This window comes from Mandrillus leucophaeus, unplaced genomic scaffold (genome assembly GCF_000951045.1).
Source record: "Mandrillus leucophaeus isolate KB7577 unplaced genomic scaffold, Mleu.le_1.0 Scaffold1077, whole genome shotgun sequence".
Classification (NCBI taxonomy): Eukaryota; Metazoa; Chordata; class Mammalia; order Primates; family Cercopithecidae; genus Mandrillus; species Mandrillus leucophaeus.
The window spans coordinates 219,166-244,940 of NW_012098954.1; the positions used below are offsets into that span (position 1 = coordinate 219,166).

General features: G+C 38.5%; 1 protein-coding gene across 4 annotated transcripts in view; it reads left to right on the top strand.

Annotated features, from left to right (window-relative positions):
• Window positions 1–25,775, top strand: part of KAT6B (K(lysine) acetyltransferase 6B) — a 221,326-nt gene that overhangs the window by 162,079 nt on the left and 33,472 nt on the right. For 2 of the 4 annotated variants that reach the window (XM_011985965.1, XM_011985955.1), the window contains 7 exons: window positions 955–1,087; window positions 3,858–4,789; window positions 5,775–5,896; window positions 7,676–7,791; window positions 10,165–10,306; window positions 13,478–13,639; window positions 17,385–17,478. In XM_011985965.1, the coding sequence (XP_011841355.1) occupies window positions 955–1,087; window positions 3,858–4,789; window positions 5,775–5,896; window positions 7,676–7,791; window positions 10,165–10,306; window positions 13,478–13,639; window positions 17,385–17,478 (1,701 nt within the window). The remainder of the gene's footprint in view (window positions 1–954; window positions 1,088–3,857; window positions 4,790–5,774; window positions 5,897–7,675; window positions 7,792–10,164; window positions 10,307–13,477; window positions 13,640–17,384; window positions 17,479–25,775) is intronic. The other 2 variants (XM_011985975.1, XM_011985982.1) reach the window with 2 other exon arrangements.

A 25,775-nucleotide genomic window follows, 5' to 3' on the forward strand; every position in this document is an offset into this window, starting at 1 on the left:
TTTTTTTTTTTTTTTTAAGTAGTGAGATTGAACATTTCTTGTGTTTTATTCTTGGCTGTTTGTATATCATCTTTTCTAAGGTACCTCTTTTTATCCATTAATCATTTTTCTCTTGGGATTTTTACCTTTTTTTCCCTGATTTGCAGGAGCTCTTTTTTTTTCCATGTAGTCAGATTCATGAATCTTTTTATTTATGGCTTCAGTTTTAAATGTCAGTCATGCTTAGATTATATAAATATCCACATATCTTTCCTGGTACTTGTAACATTTTATTTTTTCATATTATAATATTCATCTGTCTAGAATTTATTCTTATAAAGGATAGGAAATAATTCCTCTTCCAGATAGATAGCTATTTGTTCTATCACGCTTATTGAATCATTTCATCTTTTCCCCACTGATTTGAAATATGACCTTTTGATATGCTAAACTTTTCTGTAGGCTTCGGTTGTTCTGGTCTTTCCATTCTTATCCATTGACCTATTTTCCTATGCTAGATGTATAGTTTTAATCATTGTAGTTCTGCAGTACTCAAAACTACTGATAATTTTTTTAGTTTTGGAACTTTCCAGAAAGAGATGATAATTTTTTTTTTTCTTCTAGAAATTCCAAAAATGGACTGACTTGAAAATGTCTCCCTCAAATCAAAAGATAAAATATCTGACAGGGGCGAGTTTTCATGTGTGTTTATATGTTGGTGAGAGGCTTAATGACATGTTGGGAACAGCTTTATGGAAGGGTTCTGAGAGAGAGGCCACCTCTGCCCTCACCACCTTCGTTCTGGGGAAATTGACCTGCAGTGATGGTTTCCTAACGAAAATGACAAAAGGGAATGACGCATTTTTTGGAGAAAGTTCAGCATACAGGCATCCTTGAGCAGCTTTTTACAGATATTTAATATCTTCTCTTAAAATGAAACATTAAAATATTTTTCTCATATATATATTAATTCAGGGATGTGGATTTGCCAAGTCTGCAGACCAAAGAAAAAGGGAAGAAAACTACTTCATGAGAAAGCTGCACAAATAAAACGACGATATGCAAAACCCATTGGACGACCGAAAAATAAATTAAAGCAACGATTGTTGTAGGTTGAGATCTTATCAAAAGAAATCTTTTATGTTTTGCTTTAAAATATAGGTGATTGTTATTCTCTTAGATTCCTTTAGGGGTTTTTTGGCATCATTTTTTCAAACTCAAGGGTTGAAAAATACTTCTCTTTTTGCTTGAGCTGTGGAAATTTTTTGAAAATAACATTTTTAATTACCATTGGCATTTTGGGGTCTTCTGTTGGCAGTAGCTGTGATACTAAGTGACATTTTTCAAGCAGCAGGATGGAAGCAGAATGTAAGAACTGGAAACAATCATTCAGCCTACTTTATTACTGGCTGAGCATAGAAGAGCTTAATTATATAAATATTTTCATAGGAATTTTAAAACGAGAGGGATTTGTCCATGTCTATAGCAAATCTCTTTCATCACACCAGATAACATTTTAGAAAAATACCTCTCTCTTCTGATAGTAATGTAGCATTACCACTTTTTAAGATCTCTTTTATGAAATAGGAGCTTCTGAAAAACCTGCAGATGACCATTTGCCTCTGAAGAGTTAGACACAGCTATTTGACAACTGCACGTGTGCAGACATATATATATATAAAATAATATATTCGCAGTGGCCTGGAAATCTGCTATGATAACCCCATTTTCACTATCTTGTTGCCATATAATTGCCATTAAAGCCCAGTAGAGCATTTAGCAGGAGTTAGTTGGAAAAGCAGAGAAAAAATAAAAGGTGAAATGAATTTATTTTAACCTGTGTAGAGTATAGATTTGACTATCAGCATTAAGGTGTTTACAAATGGAATCAGGAGACTTGCACATCTATAACAGTTCTGCCAACAGACTACCACCATCTTTTCAGGCTTAGTGAAAGGACCATTGTGATGGAGAAAGAATACATGCTCTGCACACACCTTGAACAGACACCGAGAATCTCACTCCCTTGCTTACTCCTTTTCCCCTAATTTTATCTGAAGCAGTTCTCACTATCTTACTCGCTCTCAGGAAAATAGTATCCTCCCGCACCTTTATCTCCTAAGAAGAAGTAAGAAATGCAGGCTTCTTTCTAGAGTTTTCTATGAAACTTTGCGAAAACCCTTTAACCAGTAGACATTGTCAATAGATTTTGAAAAAATTTCTAGAGGCAAACATGAAACATGGTTATGAATAAAATCTTTCATAGTAGTATCATTTGAAGTAGAAATTATATGTTTTTGCATTCATCCTGTGTAAGCATTGTTCCCAACATGGGACCGTATCCTCAGGGCCCAATTAAAAAAACCAAATTAGGATATAAACTTTCTAAACAAAGGACACAGCTGAAAATTGCATCTGGCACCAATCCTAACTTTTTGTTTGTCCAAAATTGTCCTTTGAGCTTAGGAATTTTTAAGACAGTCTAGGGAGTTTTCCTTTTTACATGCTTTATAAGCATATTATCCTTTCTGGGCAATCGATTCCAGATACAGTCCAAATGCAGCATTCTGATGTGAAACATTTTAGCCTGGATGAGTTCTTTGTTGGTAACTCTCACTGTGTCTCTGGTGACACTAGAGATCTCCAACGTTCACCTGACTTGGCTGAATTGGTGGTGCCAGGCAGAGTCCCTGGCAATAGAGCCACCTCAGATGAGCCTGGTAGCTGCACCTACCTCCCCTTCAGCCAGCAGCTGAAATCTGGTCATTAAATCTTTGTATACAAGATGATCACTAAAATGTGCTCTTGTATTTGTAATTACTTAAGATATTTTTATAATTCAGTATTGTCTCTTTTCAAGGCTTTCATTTCGTCATTATTTGCCTGCAGCTAAATTGATCATTTTGAAAGTACATTCTTGGGCCCCAGCATTGTCATAATTCATCTGCAAATGTTTCTCTATTGTATGAAACTCTGCTACGAAATGGGTAGCTTCGCAAACCGTAGCCTGAGGTGAAGACAGTCGGCTGCTGTTCATGTAAGCAGCTGTGTTAGCGAGTGACCTCTAGTTTCTGTTGACTACTCAACAGTATGGGCAGAACCGGGGTATAAAGATTCTGACGCCAAGTGTCTGATAATGACCATGGTAAATGTGCCGCTTCTTCACCAGACTCTCCATGTCATGTCTGACCCGCTGTAGCTTTTCTTTAATCATTTCTTCAGTTTTTTGCTATTGTTGTCCTTTTTTCAGCAATATTTTATGCTGTAGTTAATTGTCTTCTCTCCTAAGAGAGTATTATTGGTTATCTTACCATCCTAAACACAAACTGCTGAGAGAAAGAGGGTGTCTTTTTATGTTTTCTTAAAAAAAAAAGTACAAATTTATAGCCATATCCAAACTCTATTTATATAAGTTTGCAAATTGAATTAAAAATTACTTTTAACTAGAGATTAGATAAGCTTCTTCTTTTGCTTCTGGATAACACATATGACTTATTTCCTCCTAATACTTTAAAAAAGACATTCCAGGAGATCATAACTATTTGTGACAACACCAAAGGATAGCTTGTTTTTATTTAATTATAATTAAAGCATCGGGTGTTCTTTTAGTCTCTTCAGCATTTTTCTTGCTTATATTGCTCTTGGGTCCACATGGATTCTTCCAGTACCTGTTGGATGGGCCCTGGAAAAACCATGACATGCAAATGCAGTTGCTGCTGCCTTTCCAACAGAGAAACATCTAGGTGGTGGCACACACAAAAAATACAGTTCTTAAGTTTAAGCCCATTGAATGCATCTAGTTGCAATAAATTTGTTTTTAGATACCTTTATAATTCTATTTATTAAATGCTGATACTATTCTCTAAATTTCTGCCTAGGTCTGTAACCAGTGATGAAGGATCCATGAATGCATTCACAGGAAGGGGGTCACCTGGTAGGGGTCAAAAGACTAAAGTCTGTACCACACCTTCATCTGGTCATGCTGCATCTGGGAAGGACTCAAGCAGCAGATTGGCTGTTACAGACCCCACTCGGCCTGGTGCCACCACCAAAATCACCACCACCTCCACCTACATTTCTGCCTCTACACTTAAAGTTAACAAGAAAACCAAAGGGCTCATTGATGGCCTTACTAAGTTTTTTACACCATCACCTGATGGTCGCAGATCACGAGGTGAAATAATAGACTTTTCAAAGCACTATCGTCCAAGGAAAAAGGTCTCTCAGAAACAGTCATGCACTTCTCATGTGTTGGCTACAGGTACCACACAAAAGCTAAAACCTCCACCTTCTTCACTTCCACCCCCAACCCCCATCTCCGGTCAGAGCCCCAGTTCACAAAAGTCCAGCACGGCCACTTCTTCTCCCTCTCCCCAGAGTTCTTCCAGCCAGTGCAGCGTGCCCTCCCTGAGCGGCCTGACCACTAACAGCCAGCTGAAGGCACTCTTTGATGGGCTCTCTCATATCTATACCACTCAGGGACAGTCTCGCAAAAAGGGACACCCAAGTTATGCACCACCCAAACGTATGCGTCGTAAAACTGAATTGTCTTCCACGGCAAAATCTAAAGCCCACTTCTTTGGCAAAAGAGATATTAGAAGTCGGTTTATTTCTCACTCCTCCTCCTCTAGCTGGGGGATGGCTAGAGGACGTATTTTTAAAGCAATTGCTCACTTCAAGCGAACAACTTTCCTTAAAAAGCACAGGATGCTAGGCAGATTAAAATATAAAGTGACCCCTCAGATGGGGACCCCCTCACCAGGGAAGGGGAGCTTGACAGACGGAAGGATTAAACCTGATCAGGATGATGGTAAGCAAAAGGTCAAAGCTCCAACCAAACCTGCGTCCCGTCCCTTTCTCCCCAACCCCGAAAAAAATCAACCAATCAATTCCTATTTGTCACATAGGTCTTAGCTATTTCTCTTGTTCTCACTTCACTTTCATACAGAAGCAGTGAAACTTTGACCTTTTTCTAATGCTGACTAAACCTCCAAAATGTTGTTTTTCCAACTAATACTCTCCCACCTTTTATTATTTACTTCCATTCGTAGTGACACTAGGACCCCCAGATGCCTCCATAGCGTTGCTTATGGCTTTGTAGTCCCGCATGAGTAGCCACTGCCATGCTTCTGCCATGCTCTCCCCCATGTCGCCTCTGCAGCCACAGCGCTGTTCGGTTGTGTGCTGTCAGTGCTTCCAACAGGGGGTGTTTCAGCTCTTCCCTCTGCTCCATTGCTTTCTCATGACAAAGTTCATCCTGCTTCCGTCTCAGCAAAGCCTGATCTGTGACTCTGTGATGTGTGCTTTTGGATGTGAATGTGTCTGTGTGTGTATCCACCTTAGGGAGAAAACGGATTTCATAATTTCATTGAACAAATTGGCCCATTACATTTGCTACCCTTTATCAAACAAAAACCGAAAATGTGTCATTTGGACAAAGTGGTAGAATTTATTATCTCAAAACTGATAATGGGAATGCTATAACTAGACATTGATAAAACTTCTAATCTTGGTTGAAAAATATGATTTCACTTTGTATTGCTCTTACTTTCCCTCATATATTTATTAAAGCTGTAAAAAGATGACAGTGATAAATTCAAATAAAAATTTGAGTATAGCGGGGAAAGGATACTGCTGGATCTATGAGCAGTGCTTAGATGTAAAAGCTTATTTATAAAGCTTTAAAAAAAATCCCTATTTGCCCAGTATGCTAATTTGGTGCCATTTTGGTAATATATGATGGTTACTCATGATTCAAGTCAGTGAATACACTTTCTGCTGGTTTTAAATGACAGATACTGAAATAAAAATAAACATCAAACAAGAAAGTGCAGATGTAAATGTGATTGGAAACAAGGATGTCGTTACTGAAGAGGATTTGGATGTTTTTAAGCAGGCCCAGGAACTTTCTTGGGAGGTAAGGCGAGGATCCCACATTGTACTAGCAAGTATAAAATGTGGCTTCTGACTGTCCATATGGAATTACTGTGTTGATTTTATAGAGAATCCCTTTCAACATCCTGTGTGATTCTTTAGCCATTATCATGCCCATTTTTATTAACTGTGCATTCAAAAGCAATGACTTTGTAGAATTGTCTCCACTCTTAAAAGTAGGTATTGGCTCAGCTGGTCTCACAAAGTAAAACAGAGTAGCACTAGTTGAGGCAGATTTTGGAAAACGTTTCTAGGTGTGAAGGAATAGATTTCTGATGAGTTTTGCCTAAATTTAGAAAATAACAATTTAAAATCATTAACAAAAAGAGGAACATCGCTGTTAAATTTGCCGATGTTTCTTCCAACACAGATGGCCAGCCATATGAAAAATGTCTCATATTTTTAGCTCTTTTGCATTGATGAAAAAATATTGTGTTTCACGATCAGTTGTAGTCAGTTTTATTTTTATTGTCCAGTAATTTCTTTAAGTGATTCCACTTTAATTCTGCCTAAGTTATTACCACCCAGATATTGAAAGGTGAGGCTGTCAGACTTCTCAAAGACGAATCTGTTACGAATTGTGAATTTGTTGTGTCAGTGACTACATTCGGTTTCTCTGGCCAATGTGGTCAGGTAGACTCCCTACCCAACCCCACTTCCTGTTTTGTGGGGAAGGGGTTTTCTGTAGGCTCTTAACGCTTTGTTTTTAGTAGCAGCCAGTTAGGCTAAATACTCCGGACAGTTTCTACCTTTAGAGCTATTGGATATTTCCAACCCTCATTCTGCCCCTATCAGGATGCCTTGTATCAGCTTTCCTTTGGCTAAGATAAATGTCAAATTTCCCCCCGTTATTAAGATTGGGAGTCCTTGAACCAGCCCAGATTGGAAGTGGAGCGGGTCGAAACTCCTGTGTTGATCAGTAGTGGGATTATGCCCTTGAATAGCCACTTTACTCCAGCCTGGGCAACACAGCAAGATGCCACCTCTTTTAAAAAAAGATTCGAAGTCCTTAAATATTATCATTTTTTTTTGGCCTTCTTCTGACATTCATATATAAACGTGAACAGTAGGCCATTATCTGAAAGATACTGCTAATTCTAAAACTTTTTCATTCCAACATGGTAAAACTGGCTTTTTTTATTCAAGAAATATTCTTGTTCTGTGTCAGGCACTGTACTAGACACCAGGGATACCACAGTGAATCTGGCAGGCAGAGTTCTTAACCTCATATGGCTTTCTACATGGAAATAAGGGAAATAAGAAGAGACGAATGCTAAGCTGCAGATTTCACAATTGATTATTTAATTACAGTTGTGATAAATACTACCTCATGGAGGAATAGGAAACTGTAAACATATGTAATAAATAAGCCCGTGTAATAGCCACATCATTTATAATCACCTAATTTCTAATCTGTTACAACAGATTGTTAAATCCAGTTCTATCGACATTTGTATGTATTTATACCATACTTACTTCCTTTGCTGTATTGTTTCTTAGGGTATTCGTTTGCTGTGAATCTTACACAGAGGTAATGTTAGGTTGGTGCAAAAGTAATTGTGGTTTTTGCCATTGAAGGTAATTATAAAAACAGCAATTACTTTTGCACCAACCCATTTCATAAGGGTCTATAGTGTTTTAAGACCATGCAAATTCACAATTAAGATTAGCGTTCTGATAAGTTTTGATAGTCACTGGTGAAAGAACCAAAATGTAAGTGAAGTATATATATTATTCTTTTCCTTTTCTTTCTATTTAACAGAAAATAGAGTGTGAGAGTGGGGTGGAAGACTGTGGCCGGTACCCTTCTGTGATTGAATTTGGTAAATACGAAATCCAAACCTGGTACTCCTCGCCTTACCCACAGGAATATGCAAGGTAATGGAATAAGTCTGGCAGGTGTATAACTTGAATGTCACATATGTGAGAAAGGAAAATTCTTGATTCTAAAGCAGGAATTAAGGATGATTTTAGGAAATAAATTTTGATAGTCAGTGCTAAGTGCTTCCCAAACTATTGCTTTTGCCAGCACCTTTTAATAGTATTCCTTGTTCTCGGTAAATTCCTTATGCTCCTTAGTTACACAGGCATTATAAATTTTGCCATTTAGCTTCTAGACTGTGCTTTCTTTCCTTGGTTAATTGGGGAAATGTTGGTTTTGTATGAAACCCAATAAAAAAAAGAAATTTGCCATGGTGAATTATTTGGTAGACTTTCTTCTCTGGTTGCCTTTTATATTTTTTAATTAGGCCTGTTCAATTTATCTCTGATTTCTGGCATTTTATTTTCAAGTTTTTAATAGAAATTTAGCAAAAGAAGGAAAAATGGGAGAAACTAGATAGGAATGGGTAGTCTTAAGAGACCGTTCCCCAAATCTTTACTTTTAGAACCATTTGTGACTTTGAAGAGAAGGCCAGGCCCAGTGGCTCACTCCTGTAATCCCATCACTTTGGGAGGCCAAGGCAGGTGGATAACCTGAGGTTAGGCGTGCGAAACCAGCCTAGCCAACGTGGCAAAACCCCGTCTCTACTAAAAATACAAAAATTAGCCAGGCGTGATAGGGCACGCCTGTAATCCCAGCTACTTGGGAAGCTGAGGCAGGAGAATCGCTTGAACCCAGGAGGTGGAGGTTACAGTGAGCCGAGATCACACCACTGCACTCCAGCTCGGGTGACAGAGTGAGATCCCATCTCAAAAAATAAAAAGTAAAAAGGAGAAAAAATGGTATCCGAGTTTTCATTTGTCTTGAACTCAAATTAGCTGTGAACGAATATATCCCAAAATAGGTACATTGAGAATAGATTTCTTCCATGAAGTACATCAGGGTACACTTCACTAGTATCTTCAAAAATTTTTTAGTTTGCAAAGTTTTCAGTAATTATAAATTTGGCTTTCTTATAGAATAGATCTTATTTTTTTCATTAGCATATGAGCGTCTGGCCAATCACGTAAGTGGAGAAAATGTGAAGTGTTTTCTAAAAGTTAAATGACAAAGTAAGAGTCAAGAATTTTGGTTTCTCCTCCTAGCTTATACCATTCGGTTGTGTGTTCTTGAACAATTTTTTAAAATGACTATGAGCTTTCATTTGCCTAGGTAATCATAAGCCATGTGCTCTGAAAACTTTGAATAAAATTTGTACATAAGTGCAAGGTTTGAAAGTAGTCTCATCTGTGTCTGCCTGTCTCTTGAAAACCTTTTACCCCATTCTTAAACTCCAAAGACCTTGCAAGTGCTTCTAAACATTTTCTTATAAATATCAGCCGTGTTCATTGAAATATGGAAATAAAAAGTGTTCTGATTTTTAAGGTGGAGAAAAAGTCAGCAGGGAAGAGAGGTAAAATTTGTCTTTTACTCAAAGTAACGGTGGAATTGGTAGAAAACAAATTAGATCTTTTGATTTTCAGCCCTGCCATTTACTGCATTAGACCATGTATAAATCTATAATAATAACTTTAAAGTTACCTCTTCCAGAAGTGGAAATGGTAACAACTAAGTTCAAGGACTTTTCGGCCTCATATGTATGCAGATTGTTTAAAAATAATAAATTCACTTCTGAGTAAAATATTATAGCTATACCGCTGACCATATATAATTGGAAATAAGATAGTGTGAATTTTGAAAAATATGCTTGGCCCCTTGACAGGATGGTATCCTTATTAAGTTGATTTTTAGGGTGGTGGTTCCACATCTGTAAACCTTTCTTTACATAGGATATTTTTAAGCAAACAAATGATTTGTTCACAAAGTAAAGGGAGCACGTATTATGGGTTATATTGAAAAATAATGTAAGGTTGTTTTTATATTCTCTCTTTACTATTGGCTTTCTTTTTTTTTTTTTTAATTAATTAATTTATTTATTTTTGAGATGGTGTCTCACTCTGTTGCCCAGGCTGGAGTGCAGTGGTGCGATCTCGATTCACTGCACCCTCCGCCTCAAGCAGTTCTCCTGCCTCAGCCTCCCGAATAGCTGGGACCACAGGCATGTGCCACCACGCCCAGCTAATTTTTGTGTTTTTAGTAGAGACGAGGTTTCACCATGTTGGCCAGGCTGGTCTCAAACTCCTGATCTCAGGTGAACTGCCTGCCTCGGCCTCCCAAAGTGCTGGGATTACAGGCGTGAGCCACTGCACCCAGCCTCCAATGTTATTATACAACCTTTTTATGAGGTAGAGAAAATTGAACAATATTTAATCTTCCCCCGCAACAGTATAATCTATCTGATAGATTCTGTGATTTTTAAACTTCAACAGATTACCAAAGCTTTACCTGTGTGAATTCTGTCTTAAATATATGAAAAGTAAAAATATTTTGCTAAGACACTCCAAGAAGTGCGGATGGTTTCATCCTCCAGCAAATGAAATTTACCGGAGGAAAGACCTTTCAGTATTTGAGGTAAGCACGTGTAAATAAAAAATTCAGCTTTTTGAAATCTAGTACTCCTAATTGTTGACTATGTGCTGATTTGTGTTTAGAAGGTGCAAAGTATATTTAATTTTGGCACTGAAATTCAGACTGCCCTTTAAAACATCTCCGTGTTTTGGAATGTTTATCTAACCATATTAAGCAACCATTTAGATTGATGAAGAATCTCTACTTCATCACATTAACATTTTTGTCTTCCCCAAAATCCCTGTCTACACTAGATATATTCACCAGTGAATTTATGATCTCCTCAGCTCTTTGTAAATTCCACTTTCTTTGGCAGGAGAAATGAGCTTTGTTCAGCAGCTCTAGCCAATGTCTGGCAGGTGCTCACTCTTCCAGGGAATTGAGCAGCTGTACATATCTCCTCAATACACAACCACCTGTGTTTCCATCCACTTCTTGGCAGGATGGATAATCCTTTTGGTGAGACCCTAGCAGATGTTGGGACTCCCTCCCATCTGGGTAGATGGCCACCCCTGAAGAACTCTGCTGTTCACAGGAACCCCTTGTGGCCATATGTCTGTCATTGTGGGTTTCTTGAAGACATTTTGTATTTCCAGAATTGATTTAGTAGCAGGCCTTTGCCTCTATATAGTTGCATTGCTTAATTATGTATCTGTTGTCAGTTTCAGGGATTCAGTTAAGCTGAGTCAGTTTTACCTTGCAGGGACCATGCCTTTCTCCCAGGTTGTTGTCTGTCTGCAGGACTTTTCACGTCTCTCCTTTATGCTCTTCCCTCCACTTGCACACGTCTGTTGCCTGCTGCATTTTTTTCTTTTGTGACCCATCATGGTATGCATTGATGCTCATTCCTGGGCGCTGGGAACACGCCTACCTTGTACAGCAAACGTGATGTCTTCTTTCTGTGAAATATAGTTTCACTTCTGGATTCTCTTTTTCTGAACTGTTCAGGCTGACACTTATTGTTCTGCCTTACAGTTCTCTTTATTTCTGGCCTGTAGTGTCTTGCCATCATATTAAATAAAGGGAAGGTTGTAGGTTTCTCACATGGACCAGGCTCCTTCTCAGACGGGTTTGGGCCCACTAGGTTTTCCCCAAGACTGATCAGAGAACACAGGAAACGCCAGTTGTGTCTTATGATTTTTTTAAAGCCTTCTCTTTTCTGTCAGGCTCTTTTGGCAAGCTTGGAGGAAGAAGGTATTGTTGCTGGGAAGGTTAGGTGATATATTAGTTCTTACTAAAAGTTAGGCATAGAGTTTCTCAATCTGGTCACTATTGACATTTCAAGCTGGTTAGTTCTTTGTTGTAGGGGCTATGCTATACAGCATAGGATGTTTAGCAGCATCTCTGGCCTCTACTAATTGGATGCCAGTAGCACCACCACCCCCTCCAGTTGTACCAACCAAAAATGTCTCCAGACGTAGCCAGATATCCCCCGGGGGGGCAGAATCACCCCCAGTAAGAACCAGTGGGCTAGAGGGAAGGCTGAAGACATGTTGCCTGAGCTTCCTGTTGCTATGCTATCCCGCCAGCCCCAGCCAGCTGAAGTGACACAGCTGCTCATAGTTGAAGCTTAGCTAATGTCACAAGTTCAGTTTTCCTATTGGATCCTTCCTTGATGCCTTAGATCTGTTCTTCCAACCAAAACATTGTTTCTCAAAGCTCAAAACACATTGTTGACCTTAAGTAATTATTTAATAAATCGGCATGAGTCAGCATTGGGGTTGAAGCTGTCATAAATCCATGGAATGTCTTCTCAGGGGCAAGGGGATCAGTCTTGTTAGGCTGGTAAGAATGGGCTGTTCTTTCAGGGCAGGTGCTTTTGGACCATCCAGAGATGAGAGGGGAAACATCAGAAGCATGTCTCTAAAATTCGCCTGTACGAATAAGGAGTTGGATTTGATAAGTACTGAGGTCCCTATTCTGGAACCTGAGTTAATAGACTGTAACATTTGGGCAACTTTTCTCCTAGCAGTTTCCTACAAAACTTATAAAATAAAGGAGGAATAATCATAGATTACGATTTTCCTGCCTTCTTCCCTTTCTTTATTCCTCTTACACCTTTCACAACTGATCAGAATTTTCTTCAGCACTGTCATCTCTATTTTTCTGGTTCACAGTTATGTATATCTGCATCTTACCTTTTTGTAATATACTACCATTTCCAAAAGGGCCTTACTCTCAAATATATGAAAACTTCCTTTAATTAAAGGGAGAATTGTATCCTCTGTGCCCATTGCCCGTATTTGATTGTGTTGCTATGTATGGGACCTAGGTTTCATCTAAGGGAAATAGTTATATGAAATCTAAAATAATCTGTGCAAGATGAGAACCCGTATGGTCCACAGGAGACCTGAGAATGGTCAAGTTCATTGTTTAAGAGCTCTGGTTAGCAAATACCCATTTCCCTTACGAAAAGTGCTAGGGAAATTCTTCTTGAATCTGCTGTGTTTTCTATTTTCAACAAGTAACTACATTTGATCAAAGAAATTGGCATCTGTGCCTAGCCTCCTGTCTGTAGCCATCAGTATCACAGCTTGATTCTTTTATTTTCAAGAGAAGTAGACTGTAATCATGGTGCTTATTGTAGGTTGAAATTCATATCACTTTCTCTGTAAGTATTCCCAACATAGATATTTTATCTTTTCCAATTATATTTAAGATGATGCTTGGGATAAAACCAAAATGGAAACCTCTTTGCTAATCCACACTTCTGAGGAATCAGAATAATACAGTTCATTAATTTTAGTTTCATGTGAAACCCTTTTGAAACAACATAAAGTTTAACTTACTTGAGAAGTATTTTGATCTGTTTATATTTCCTTAATACAGATTTATTTGGTTCAAATAGAGAGGACATGCCTCATCATTTTTAGCTCAGAATAAACTACAAGTAAAAATTACTCCTTTACTAGTGGTTTGGCCCTTCTTTGGTAGCTAAAAGAGAAATTTAACTACTTCAAATATACCCTAATTTAAGAGAAAATGTGGAATTCTGATTTGCCAGTGACAGCTGTTTTCTGGTTAAAGCTGTACTTGCTTAATAGAGTGTTTTAATCTCTCAGTTTAAGATTTGGAAATAAAATGATGTACTTTCTGAAATACCATATAGAAGAAACAATTTTATGTGGCATGGTATTTTTATGTTAAATAATGTTGTCTGTTTCTTTCTGCTAGGTTGATGGGAATATGAGCAAAATTTATTGCCAAAACCTTTGCTTGTTAGCCAAGCTCTTCCTGGACCACAAAACGTTGTATTATGATGTCGAGCCATTCCTTTTTTATGTCCTTACAAAAAATGATGAAAAGGGCTGTCATCTGGTTGGATACTTCTCTAAGGTAAAACAAGAGCCAGCATGACCTTCATTTTCTTTTTCAAAATGTTTTTGGTAGAGCCCAATTCTTTGAACAGGGCTTTTTCATTACTGTAATTTGAATAAGTGACATGTGTTTTTGAAAAGCTCAGGTTCTTGTTCAGAGCTCATTTTAAAAGATGAAAACAAAAAACATGGTGCCTAGTAAGTGTGTAAAGGACCTCAGCACTGTGTGCCATCCTGATGACATTCTAATTGCTGCCTTGTGGACCACTTAGCATCTTTGATTTTCTCAGTGTAAGCTTATTTCCGTTTTCCCTTTAAGTGGTGTCAACATGAAGGTTTCAGTTTAATGTAGCATTTAAGAGAGAATTCTCCTTTCTCCTTGTTGCCCTCCCTCTGTGGTCAACAGTATCTCAGTGAGTTAGGACGCTGGCATTTGGACAGTCAAGCTGATAAAACGACTGGTTTTATACTTTCGTCTCTTATTCTCTGTGCTATGGTTTTAAGTTCTAAAGCAATCTCACCTTTAGAAAGCCTAAGTATCAGCTGGGCACAGTGGCTCATGCCTGTAATCCCAGCACTTTGGGAGGCCAGGGCGGGTGGATCATGAGGTCAAGAGATAGAGACCATCCTGGCCAACATGGTGAATGCAAAAAATTACTAAAAATGCAAAAAATTAGCTGAGCCTGGTGGCACACGCCTGTAGTCCCAGCTGCTTGGGAGGCTGAGGCAGGAGAATCGCTTGAACCTGGGAGGCGGAGGTTGCAGTGAGCTGAGATCGCGAGTGAGACTCTGTCTTTAAAAAAAAAAAAAAAAAGCCTGAGTATCTCCGGCTATTAGAGTGGGGGAAACATTGACATATTGAGGGGATGTAGCTTGTCCTTTTCAGTGGTTCAGAGCAGTTCACTCACATTCTTCTGCTCAAAGGCTTCTAAGAAACAATAGCTCCTTTAATAAAGGATAACTGAGTTTGGAGATGTTTACCAGGTAATGACCTTAACTTTTCTGAGGCACCTAGGAAATAGTTAAATTTACCAGGATGGTACATAGAGACAATAATTATGAGACTTTTAGGTAGAAGGTCCAAACTCTATCTTTTATTTATTTTATGATACATTTTTTATATTAGGTGATACTTGAATTTTAATGAATCTGCTCTTGCACAATGTAAATGGGATGCTTATAGAAGTGCCATTTTAGTGGAGTTTCAAAAGACAGAATATATGTGAAGGTACTTGCAAACTATAGCTATCCTAAATCCAAGAGTCAACCCAAAGATCATAAACAAAAATAAATAACAGCATTCATGGAAAACTGTCTCAGTGTTTTAATCCACATATTTGGTAAAGCTTTGAAATGAAAAAGAAGAAAGTTAATTTGCACATTACAAATTCAAAAGATGATAGAGAATTAACACTGAATAAAACAATAAATAGGAAATCTATTTATATGATTAATAAATAAAACACCTTACCTTTTATGTAGGTTTGTCGAGATCATTTTTCTCCAGAGACTTAAAAAGAATAGTGGTTGCATCCTTCCTGTTAGAAAATGGTGTTTCTTTCAATGTCTGTGGATTTAAACATAGGCTTAACCGTGCCCACCTTCCTCGTGCTGCACTGACCATACCGCTCCTGAGTCTTGTGTTGGCCGCTGAGTAGCAGCCATGTGTAGAGTTGGTGGTGATTCTTGAAGTTTGAATTTCTGCCTCTCTTCCTCCCAGGGTACCTAACATTTTACTCAGAACTAGCTCAACTTTTCTCATTTTGTCAGTTTCTTCTATAGCATGGCAGCAGCTGCTGTTATTTCCTACTATTTTGGAATACTAATATGCCTTGGCAGTATAGTGAAACAAAAATTAATCTAAAAAATAACCATGTTAAAAGACTAGATGAGGCCGGGTGCGGTGGCTCACGCCTGTAATCCCGGCACTTTGGGAGGCCAAGGTGGGTGGATCACGAGGCCAAGAGATCAAGACCATCCTGGTCAACATGGTGAAACCCTGTCTCTACTAAAAATACAAAAATTAGCTGGGTGTGGTGGTGCATGCATGTAATCCCCGCTACTCTGGAGGCTGAGACAGGAGAATCCCTTGAACCCAGGAGGCAGAGGTTGCAGTGAGCTGAGATTACCCCACTGCACTCCAGCCTGGCGACAGAGCAAAACTCCATCTCAAAAAAAAAAAAAAGACTAGATGAAACTAAACCATATTCTCATGTGTCAGTTGGAATCTAGAGGACTCTGGCCCTTTGGGGCTATTCTTGAACCAAATTCTAGAGGTTATTAGAATGACAGTTCAAGGATAGCCAGAGAAGGGCTGGAATGACCTAGAAAGGTTCAGTGCAAATTGTTACATGCATATGACTTTCCAAGCACATAATAGATGGCTGTAAACAGAAAGGAAAGAAGTAGTAGTTATTTTATTCATAGCTTAGAATTTAGCTGTAGTAACGCGTTAAGTTGCGAGGCGGGGGAAGAAAGATCACTACTATATTGGATCTCAAAAAACTCTGAAAGGTGGAAATGGTTCTGGACAAAGAAGGGAATGGCATCAAGGATGAATTCTCTTAACCCAGAGTACATTTCTTTTTAGAGAGAGTGACCTATTTGTCTAACTTTGCAAAATAGACAAATTACTTGAACCTTTGCCATTGATGTGCACATCCAGTGAGGGACAATTCATCTTCTTAGGAGAACTGACACACATTGCTTCCTCCTCATTTTTTAGTGGCTCCATAGACAACTACAAATGTGCAAAAATTGGGAATGCATCTTTTTCACAAAGAAATATTCAATTCTGCCCTGTAGGGTTTTTTCCACAACCATCTCCTGTGATCTTTCAAATTGGTTCATTAAAGATCTGGGCGTTCTGAAGTAAAACTTTGATGTGGTTGGTACCATTTGTGGTCAGTCTTATTTGTGGTTTATATTTGGCCAGAGCATCCATGACCTCAAAAGCCTTTTCCAGATCTCTGTGTAGGTTTTGGCAACTTCTGTGTACTCTGAATAAAAAAATGCTGCCCTGATGCCACATCCCATGAAAGTTGCAAGTTCTTCTTTAACTGTAAGAGCTGTTTCTTACCATGTTCTATCCAGTCTTCCTCCTGGTTTCAAACTGTTTGGTAGTATTTTGGTCTAACCTTTGTTTGGAGGCTTTAGGGTTACTTGTTGTCTTTTTGTTTCATTTTGTTTTGTTTTCCTGGTTTGAAATGCAGATTAATTATTTCTCTAGCTTTTTACATTGACTTTTTATTCGTAGGAGAAATATATTTGTGCACATCTACCCACACAGATACTGTTTTAGTTTCACTGGGGCATTTGCCAAAAGGCAGAAGACAGATTGCTGTTGCAGAGTTGTAGATTATTATTATATTTAGCAAGATAGCTGGCTAAATCCTAACTTACTCCACTGGGTGACTCCCTGGGATGTTATTTTCTCTATCTCTGAAGTTATTTGAGCAAGGAAAGCATTTCTTTTATACTGTCTGTATTCTGTTTTATTTGGTTCATATTTCCTTGGATTCTTTATGCATATTTTATGGCACTGACTTTCAAGAATAAAGATGTAGTTGAGAGGCATGCCAGAGTCGATGGTTTGTTGTTAGTTGATAGTTTGATTGATTAATATAGTAGGATTTTTCTGCTTGATCCTGACCTAACCCATTGGCTTTCTTTAGTGGACAGTTTTACAAGGACAGTGGCAGGTGCAGGGAATTGCCCACTTCAGCAGGGCTCTGACATACTTGATCTGTTTCTCCTTCCCTCAGGAAAAGCTTTGCCAGCAGAAGTATAATGTCTCCTGCATAATGATCATGCCCCAGCACCAAAGGCAAGGATTTGGACGGTTTCTCATTGATTTCAGTAAGTGAAGTACTTTATTTACTTTCATGATCCAGGAGGCTGATGGCTGTTACAGGAAACAGTAACACATAAAACTTTATTTAACCTGCATTGTTGTTTTTATCAATAGATAATGAGTTTTCTATTTATATTTACATAGGTTAGAACATCTTCCTCAAGTGAAAAATGTGCTGCTGCTCAGTGATTGTACTCTAGGAAATTGAGACTAGATCTCTCGGCAGCGGGCCTCATGCACAAAGCCATTACCCTGAATGAACCGACAGAATTACATTCCATTTTGTGGTGCTCATGCTCATTAGCACCAAAAGAGGCAATTATTCGTGATTAAAGCTAAAGGAAGTATTATTTGAAAGGATTTTCAGCTCTCTAAAATTTTGCCTATAATCTTGTACAGTGCAAAGCAGAAAAGGTATATTTCCATTTAGAAAAATAATTTTCTAGGCAGCCTGTCCTGGGCCTTGCTAGTAGAAATAAGTCTTACCTTGTTTTGTTAATTTCCCTTTTCTATTACGGAAATTAATACAGTGTTTGTATCTAGAGGTTTCCCAAGAAATATTTATCTTATATGCACTCATATCTTCTGAGCCTTCTCTGTTAAAACCGGAATAATATATAAAAGTACGCACACGGATAATGTTTTTAAAAATTGGTAGTTTGTTTTTTTCCTTGTTTATATGATACTGGATGTGTAAATGTTGTGTTAGGGGTACATTTGGAGAATTGATTCAAAATATCTAGATAACATGATGACCAGATATCCCATGATAATAGTCATTTCTGGTCATGTAAAAATCTGTCATTGGCCAGGCGTGGTGGCTCATGCCTGTAATCCCGCACTTTGGGAGGCCGAGGCAGGTGGATCACAAGATCAAGAGATTGAGACCATCCTGGCCAACATGGTAAAACCCCATCTCTACTGAAAAATAAATACAAAAATTAGCTGGACGTGGTGGCACACACCCGTACTCCCAGCTACTGGGGAGGCTGAGGCAGGAGAATCACTTGAACCCAGGAGGTGGAAGTTGCAGTGAGCTGAGATGGTGTCACTGCGCTCCAGCCTGGGCGACAGAACGAGAGACTCTGTCTCAAAAAAAATAAATAAATAAAAATAAATCTCTCACTAGGAACCAGGTGCTTCTTGATTACCAGATTGCAGTTTATCTGCTTGTTAACTGAAAGGAGGAAAATTTAGGACTTTGCACAATGTTCGTCAGCTATATCAGATGCGAAAACCACAATGTAAATGTTCTCACAGAAAACCATGAAGAAATACAGTGAATCTAAATCTATATTGTTAGGTATTGTAAAGATTAATGTCTGATTAAAGTGTAAAATAACTGAATAGCAGTTTTGACTGATTTATATAATTTATTGACATTGAAGAATGTGATTCTTTTAAAAGAAAAATTTTGATTATTTTTCCATTTTTAGATAATATTTTTAGTTATTGATTGATTACCCTAGTCTTATCTATACTTTCCTGACCTAGTTATCCATGAAACCAGTAATCCCAAGGAGGGCCATCTTACCAAATGCAGTGTACCATTTTTATTTTTATAGAGTCCTAGCTGTAATCATTTCTGAGGGCAAAACCATTTATCTTGTTCTCTAGTTTTGTGTGTCTTCCATTCATAAGTAGTCCATAAATATAGTTTCTGGTGTGCATAGCAGCCATTCTGGCCTTAAATTTTTGGTCATATTTATATGCCTACAGAATAAGGCAAACTCCTTAGCTCAATATTTAACGTCTTCCAACATCTAGTTCCAGCCTGTCCTTTAGGCTTTTTCATCTACTAATCTCCTTTTTCTCAAATAGTCTGAGCATGGTCCTATACCTCCATTTTTTGTCTATGCAGTCCCTTCCTTGAAGTGATCACCTAATCCTTTCCTAGTCTCTGTCTGTTCAAAATCCTGCCCATTGTTACAAGCCAGCTCAAGTATCTCTGCTTTTTGATCCCACCTCCTGGAATTTTATCTCATACATTTATTGGTCCCATATTGTATATGGTATCACACTTACACTCTATTCACCCTTTTTTGATAATTATTGATGGAGGTGTCATACTTCCAACTTCTCTGTATCCAGTAGTACAGTTTCCTATATAATAATATGTATTAGATGGTATAAATTAAATTGTATTGATATAAACTAAATTTCCAAATTGATATGTTTGCTGTCCACAATAATTGTCTACCTAAAATTAAAAAGGAACTGGTACTTACTAGGTAAAAGTTCAAGCTCTAAATTCAGTAGCATCTTATTTGTACAGCATGATCTGGCACTAAGGCCTTCTACATAAGAAAACAATCTGGGTAACAAATACATTGTCTTCAAATGCTATGTCTTTTTTTAAACCATTTTAGTGAAAACTGTTATTAGAATCTACCTTGTAGTTTAAAACTACAGAACACATTGAAACCTTTTCTGAGTGGCTCAGGGCCACCATGATGAATGCTGTCTACCAGGATGTGACCAGGCAAAGCAGTGCTGAGGGTGTGGTTTTTGATTTTCTCTTTCCTGTACACTTAGCATTGCCCCTGCTGGAGTGGGTTTAAGAAGTGCGGTGAAAGATCTGAATAAAGTTGAAAAGGGATTGGTGTTATTCCCTCAGAGAAGAGGAGACTAGGGGAAGAATTTTATAGCACTCAAAGAAAATGCGAACTGGTGTAAACCCAATAGAAATTCAATTTAAAACCAAAAGAATTTCTTGGCTATAAAAGTTTTAAGGAAGATAGAGTAGGCTGCTGAAGAAATTAATAGCACCTTCTCTTGGAAGTTACTTAAAGTAATAGTAGATAAATATCTTTCCAGAATGATTGAAATACAGCCTTTGAAGGTAGGGGTGAGTCACATGACCTCTCATGATCATTTTTGACCTCATAATTTGGAGCCCAGGATAGAAAGCTAACTAGGGTTACAGGTTTTCTAAAATCTGCTCTGGTTTTTTAAAGGACCTTTTAATGGTTATCTTTATTTTATTTCTGTTTTGTACATGAGCCTGGGGTCTTTTAGTCAGGGATGTATTTTCAGTAAGTCAAATGAGGTTGTAAATCAGGTAGATCTTTATAATTGCCAGTTTAGTAAGCTGAAACAAGACACAAGCAGGGAGAGAGATATAGCTGCCCACTTGCACACTTGATCACAGATGTGAGTGGAATGTAATGCATTGTGTGTATATACATGCTCCTGGACTTACAGTGGGTCTATGGGCTGATAAACCCATCATAAAGTGAAAATATCATTAATTAAAAATACATTTAATACACTTAATCCACCAACCATCATAGCTTAGCCTGGACTTTAAATGTGCTTAGAACATTTACATTACCCCACAGTTGGGCAAAATCATCCAACACAAAGCCAATTTCATAATAAAGTGTTGAGTATCTCATGTAAGAGTGTTGTACCACATATGGCTAGCCCAGGAAATGATCAAGTATGGTTTTTACTGAATGGTGTTGCTTTCATACCTTAGTAAAGTTGAACCATTGTAAGCCAGGAACTATCTGTATAAAGAACTGCAAATGCAGTGCTTTGAACAGTGTTCTTCAGGGCAGCCGAGTGAGGTGGAATGGTCATCCATGGGACCATGTGCTGCTTGCAGAATGAGTCATTTGTCTGTCACTTCCTAGAACAGCTTCTCTGGGATTTGTCAGAACAAGGCTCCCGAGGAGGCCATTTGCAGAGTTTGGCCAGAGTGACTAAAAGGCACCAACTCCCAATTTGCTCATAAACTCCCTAGTGGGTTTTATGACTCTTTGCCCACAACTGGAATGGGTGGAGGAGAGAGTGACTATCATGGATTGGTTGAGAACACATTCCTTTCTCTTGAATTCTAGGATTCCCTTTCTCAATCAGAAAATTTGAAAGTCTTCCCCATCTCTGTCTGTAAAGTCTTTCTATCTCTCTCTCCCTCCATCCCCACCAGACGTGCAGAGAACTGCCTTGCCCACAAAATATTTGCAGTTCCTACTTCAGAGCCTCACACCGACAAGGCAAGGAGCTCTTCTTCTCCCAGCCACTGCTGAGCGCTGGGGCCCCAGAGTGCTCCCTCCCAAGCCCTGGACTGCTTCTGCTGCAGGGGCTGCCAGCAGTGCCTTATCCATCTCACTATTTTTTTCTTTAATTTTGAAATAATTTCAGACTTAGAGAAAAGCTCTAAGAATAATGCCACAATTTCCCATACATTGTTGCACATATTCACATTTTATCACGTCTGTTTTCTGCTCTATTATTTTCAATCTTTCCCTTTGTTTCTCTCTTTCTCTCTCATATTTTCTTTTCAGAATCATTTGAGAGTAAGTTGAAGACGTGTGGCACCTTTATCCCTAAATATTACAGTGTTTTTCTACAATGATGCTCTCATATATAGCCATAATACAAATTATTAAAATCAAGATATTAAAGTAATCTCTGCGCATTGTTCAAATTTTAAATTTTACCAGTTTATACTGATGTTCTTTCTAGAGGAAAAAAAAAAAATCTCCTCCAGGATCACGTGGAGTATGTAGTTATGTCCCTGGAGCCTCCTTTAATCTGGAATAGTACCTGTTTTTTTTGTTTTGTTTTGCTTTGCTTTGTGTTTTCCATGATTTTGGTATTTTTGAAGCATACAACCCACTTATTTTGTATGATGTGCTTCAATTTGGGTTTATCTGGTGTGTCTTCACAGTTAGATTTAGGCTGTACATTTTTTGGCAGGAATACCATAGAAGTGACCGTATGTCCTCCCCAGTGCATTTCATCAGGATCATATGATAATACATTTGTCTCATCACTGGGTTTAGGTGGTACCTGCCAGGCTTCTTCACTGTGAAATTACCATTTTTCGCTTTGTAATCAGTAAGTATCTGGTGAGAAGATACTTTGGGATTATATAAATATCAATTCTCATCCAATTTTCACCTCCTACTTTTACCTTCACTTATGGCTCTTATCTAAAATAATTATTACTATGATAATTACCAAATGGTAATTTTCTAATTTCATTCTTTCTACAACTTACTAATTGGCATTCTATAAGGAAGAATTGTTTCTTTTTCCCCATTTATTTAATTTTTTTGGTATAATTTTGGGTTTTAATTTTATTCTGTAGGTTATATCTTGTCATTACCATGATTGATTTTTATGTTCCCCAAACATCAAGTTGTCCTGGATTTATTTAGCAGCAAATGTTTCAAGTGGGTTCTTGTGCCTTTTCCACATGCTTCCGTCCTGTGGATTCTTCCTTTCTGCCACAGCATGATGTTCCAGATTTAGCTTATCCTTTTCTTAAGCCAGCGCTGGAATCATCCATTTCTCCCAAGAGCCTTGGTTCCTTATGGTGGAGAACAGTATTTAGGAACCGGGATCTGGGCTGGGCACAGTGGCTTATGCCTATAATCCCAGCACTTTGGGAGGCCGAGGCAGGCGGATCTCTTGAGGCCAGGAGTTCAAGACTAGCCTGGCCAACATAGTGAAACCCTGTCTCTACAAAAAGACACAAAAATTAGCCAGGCATGGCGGCGGGTGCCTGTAGTTCCAGCTACTTGGGAGGCTGAGGCAGAGAATTGCTTGAACCCGGGAGGTGGAGGTTGCAGTGAGCTGAGATTGCGCCACTGCACTCTAGTCTGGGTGAAAGAGGAAGACTTTGCCTTAAAAAAAAAAAGAAGGAAACCAAGTTCTGATCACTTAAATGTGCCCATGGCTACTTGGGTGTCACTGCTTCTAGCCTTCTCAGAGGACAGAGCTAGGATAGCATGCATATTTATATCCGTGTATGTGCATCCGTGTATGTGCATGACTGTATTTATTGTTGATTGCCCATGTCTTTTATCAAAAGTAAACTTCATGAGAGTGTGGACTTTGCTTTTTGCTGCAATCTGATCTTCTAGAAGAGCGTGGCACTTAGTAGGTTCTTAATTGTTGAACAAATGTTAAATTATGACGGGAAGAACTTTTAAAATGTGCTTTCCCTTCTTGTGTGTGATTCTTAGGGAGAATTTTATTTTATTAGAACATAAACCATCAGCACTGGTTTACTTACTCCCAAATGATGCCAGGTATGCCCTGTCTTCTTTCGAGGTCTGGTACTTTTGCTGAAATGCAGCCTCTATCTTAAGATCATTTCAGTTGCATCAGAAAGATGTCACTGTCTGCTCTAAACCTTTGGCGGAGAAAGCAGAGCTGTGACATAATCCACATTTGTACATAGCTGGTTGAAGAGACACTTATCTTTTCCTTACTTTTTCTCTTATCAGATAATTCATTTCTTGATTGCATTTATTTTGAAAGGAAAATTCCAGCTTTAGCTATAAGAAGCTGTCAAGAAAGCTTCTCTTTGCTTAGCCTTCCCAGCAGCTCCTGGGTGAGTGCAGTCAAGGCAGTCATTAAGGAATAATAAGTTATGCTTTTGAAATGGTGCTCAAGTACTTCATAGCCTTTTCTAAGATAAGGAGCCTCCCACCTTCACCCCCATGACACTTGTTGGAAAATACTGGACCAGCAGCTATATCCTTGGGCTTTTGCTGGGTTTTGGAAGACACGTTTTGACCTATGTACTCAAGTATAATGATGACATTTATTTTAATAGGATTCTAGTCTGTAATATAATAAGGAAAATGGCTATTTTTCCTTATTTTCTCATTATAATATGTTTCACTAAAAGCTTTTGCCATTACTGTTTTATTACATTGGTCTGAAGTACAATATGTTTTAATATGCTAAAGATAACATCAAGGTTGGAAATTGAGCTCTCAGTGATTTATTCAGAGGTTGACTGCTGCTGAATGCATTGAAATGAGTTGCATGAGACAGTGCGGCTAACGATTTATTTGTGTATCTTTTTTTAAGCTAAGCTTGTCATAAATAAGAGCAAATAAATAGCTCTTATAGAATAGTTTGTATTCATTGCCTCAATGAAAACATTGTAAATATGAAACATACGGTCTGCAGTCTCTCTCTTTTTTTCTGAAAGCTAGTGTTTTGCCTTACATAGCTCAGAATTTTTTCGAGTTTTGGCATGCAGGTGGTTGTTTGTTTGTTTTTTTTTTTTCCAAACAAATTTTTTGTCTGTTTGGATTTCTAACATTGACTGGCATTTGCAATGAGTCATTTTGAAACCCACTACTGGACAAATTCCATTCAAATAATTGGGATGAGAATAACCTAATCTTCAGCGGTAACTGGAACAAAATGAAACCTTAGTGGGACCATCAAGAGGGCAGGGACTTGGTCATTGCTAAACTCCAAGCCATGAGCACAGTGGCTAGCACATAGAGGATACACAATAAAGGGTTGTTGGGGGAAATCAGTGCCTGCCTGTGTCTAGTTCATCCACTTCTTTGTATGAGTATCAACACCTGCCAGATACATCCAGCTAGCTTTTGACCAGTAGTGCTTAAACTCAGACTTCCTCTCAGTCTTTGTTTTTTACATTTTATTTATCCCTTCGTCCCATCTTTCAGCAAACATGCTTTAAATACACTGTGCCAGGGATGGTCTAGGTGATGAGGATATAAGGATGAATGATTTAGTCCTTGCCCATAGGGTAGTAGAGCGTCAGACACAAAATTCTTCCCAGCCCTGCAGTTTCAAATGTGAGAGAGGCTGTGGCAGTGCAGAGGAGGAAATGCTTCCAACTCTATTTTCCATTTACCCAGTTAAGATATATGGAAGAGACACATTTTCACATTTTTCTCTTCTCTTCTCTTCTCTTCTCTTTTAAGACTGGGTCTCACTCTGTCACCCAGGCTGGAGTACAGTGGCCTGATCATAGCTCACTGCAGCGTTGAACTCCTGAGCTCAAGTGATCCGCCCATGTCAGCCTCCCAAGTAGCTGGGATTACAGGCACATGCCACCATTCCCGACTGTTTTCCCGGGGAGAGGTGGGGGGTCAGGTAGAGACAGGCTCTTGCTTTTTTGCCTAGGCTGGTTTCAAACTCCTGGCTTCAAGCTCTCCTCCTGCCTCAGCCTCCCAAGGCACTGGAATTACAGGTGTGAGCCACTGTGCCCTGACCCATTGTTAAAACAAGATCAAGAAAGATTTTGCTCTGCTTGGCTGAAATTAGTGCTATAGCTGGTTTGGGTTTCAGGAGCTCTATTCCCCCTTGAACATATTTTCCAGCTTGTAATAGAGACATTATGTTTGAGATAGAATATTCTAAGATGAAAGTTTGCCTGCACGTACCCCTCTCATGATGGTATTTCGTTTTCTTTTTCTTTTTTTCTTTTTTTTTTTTTTTTTTTTGAGATGGAACTTTGCTCTTTTTGCCCAGGCTGGAGTGCAATGGTGTGGTCTCGGCTCACTGCAGCCTC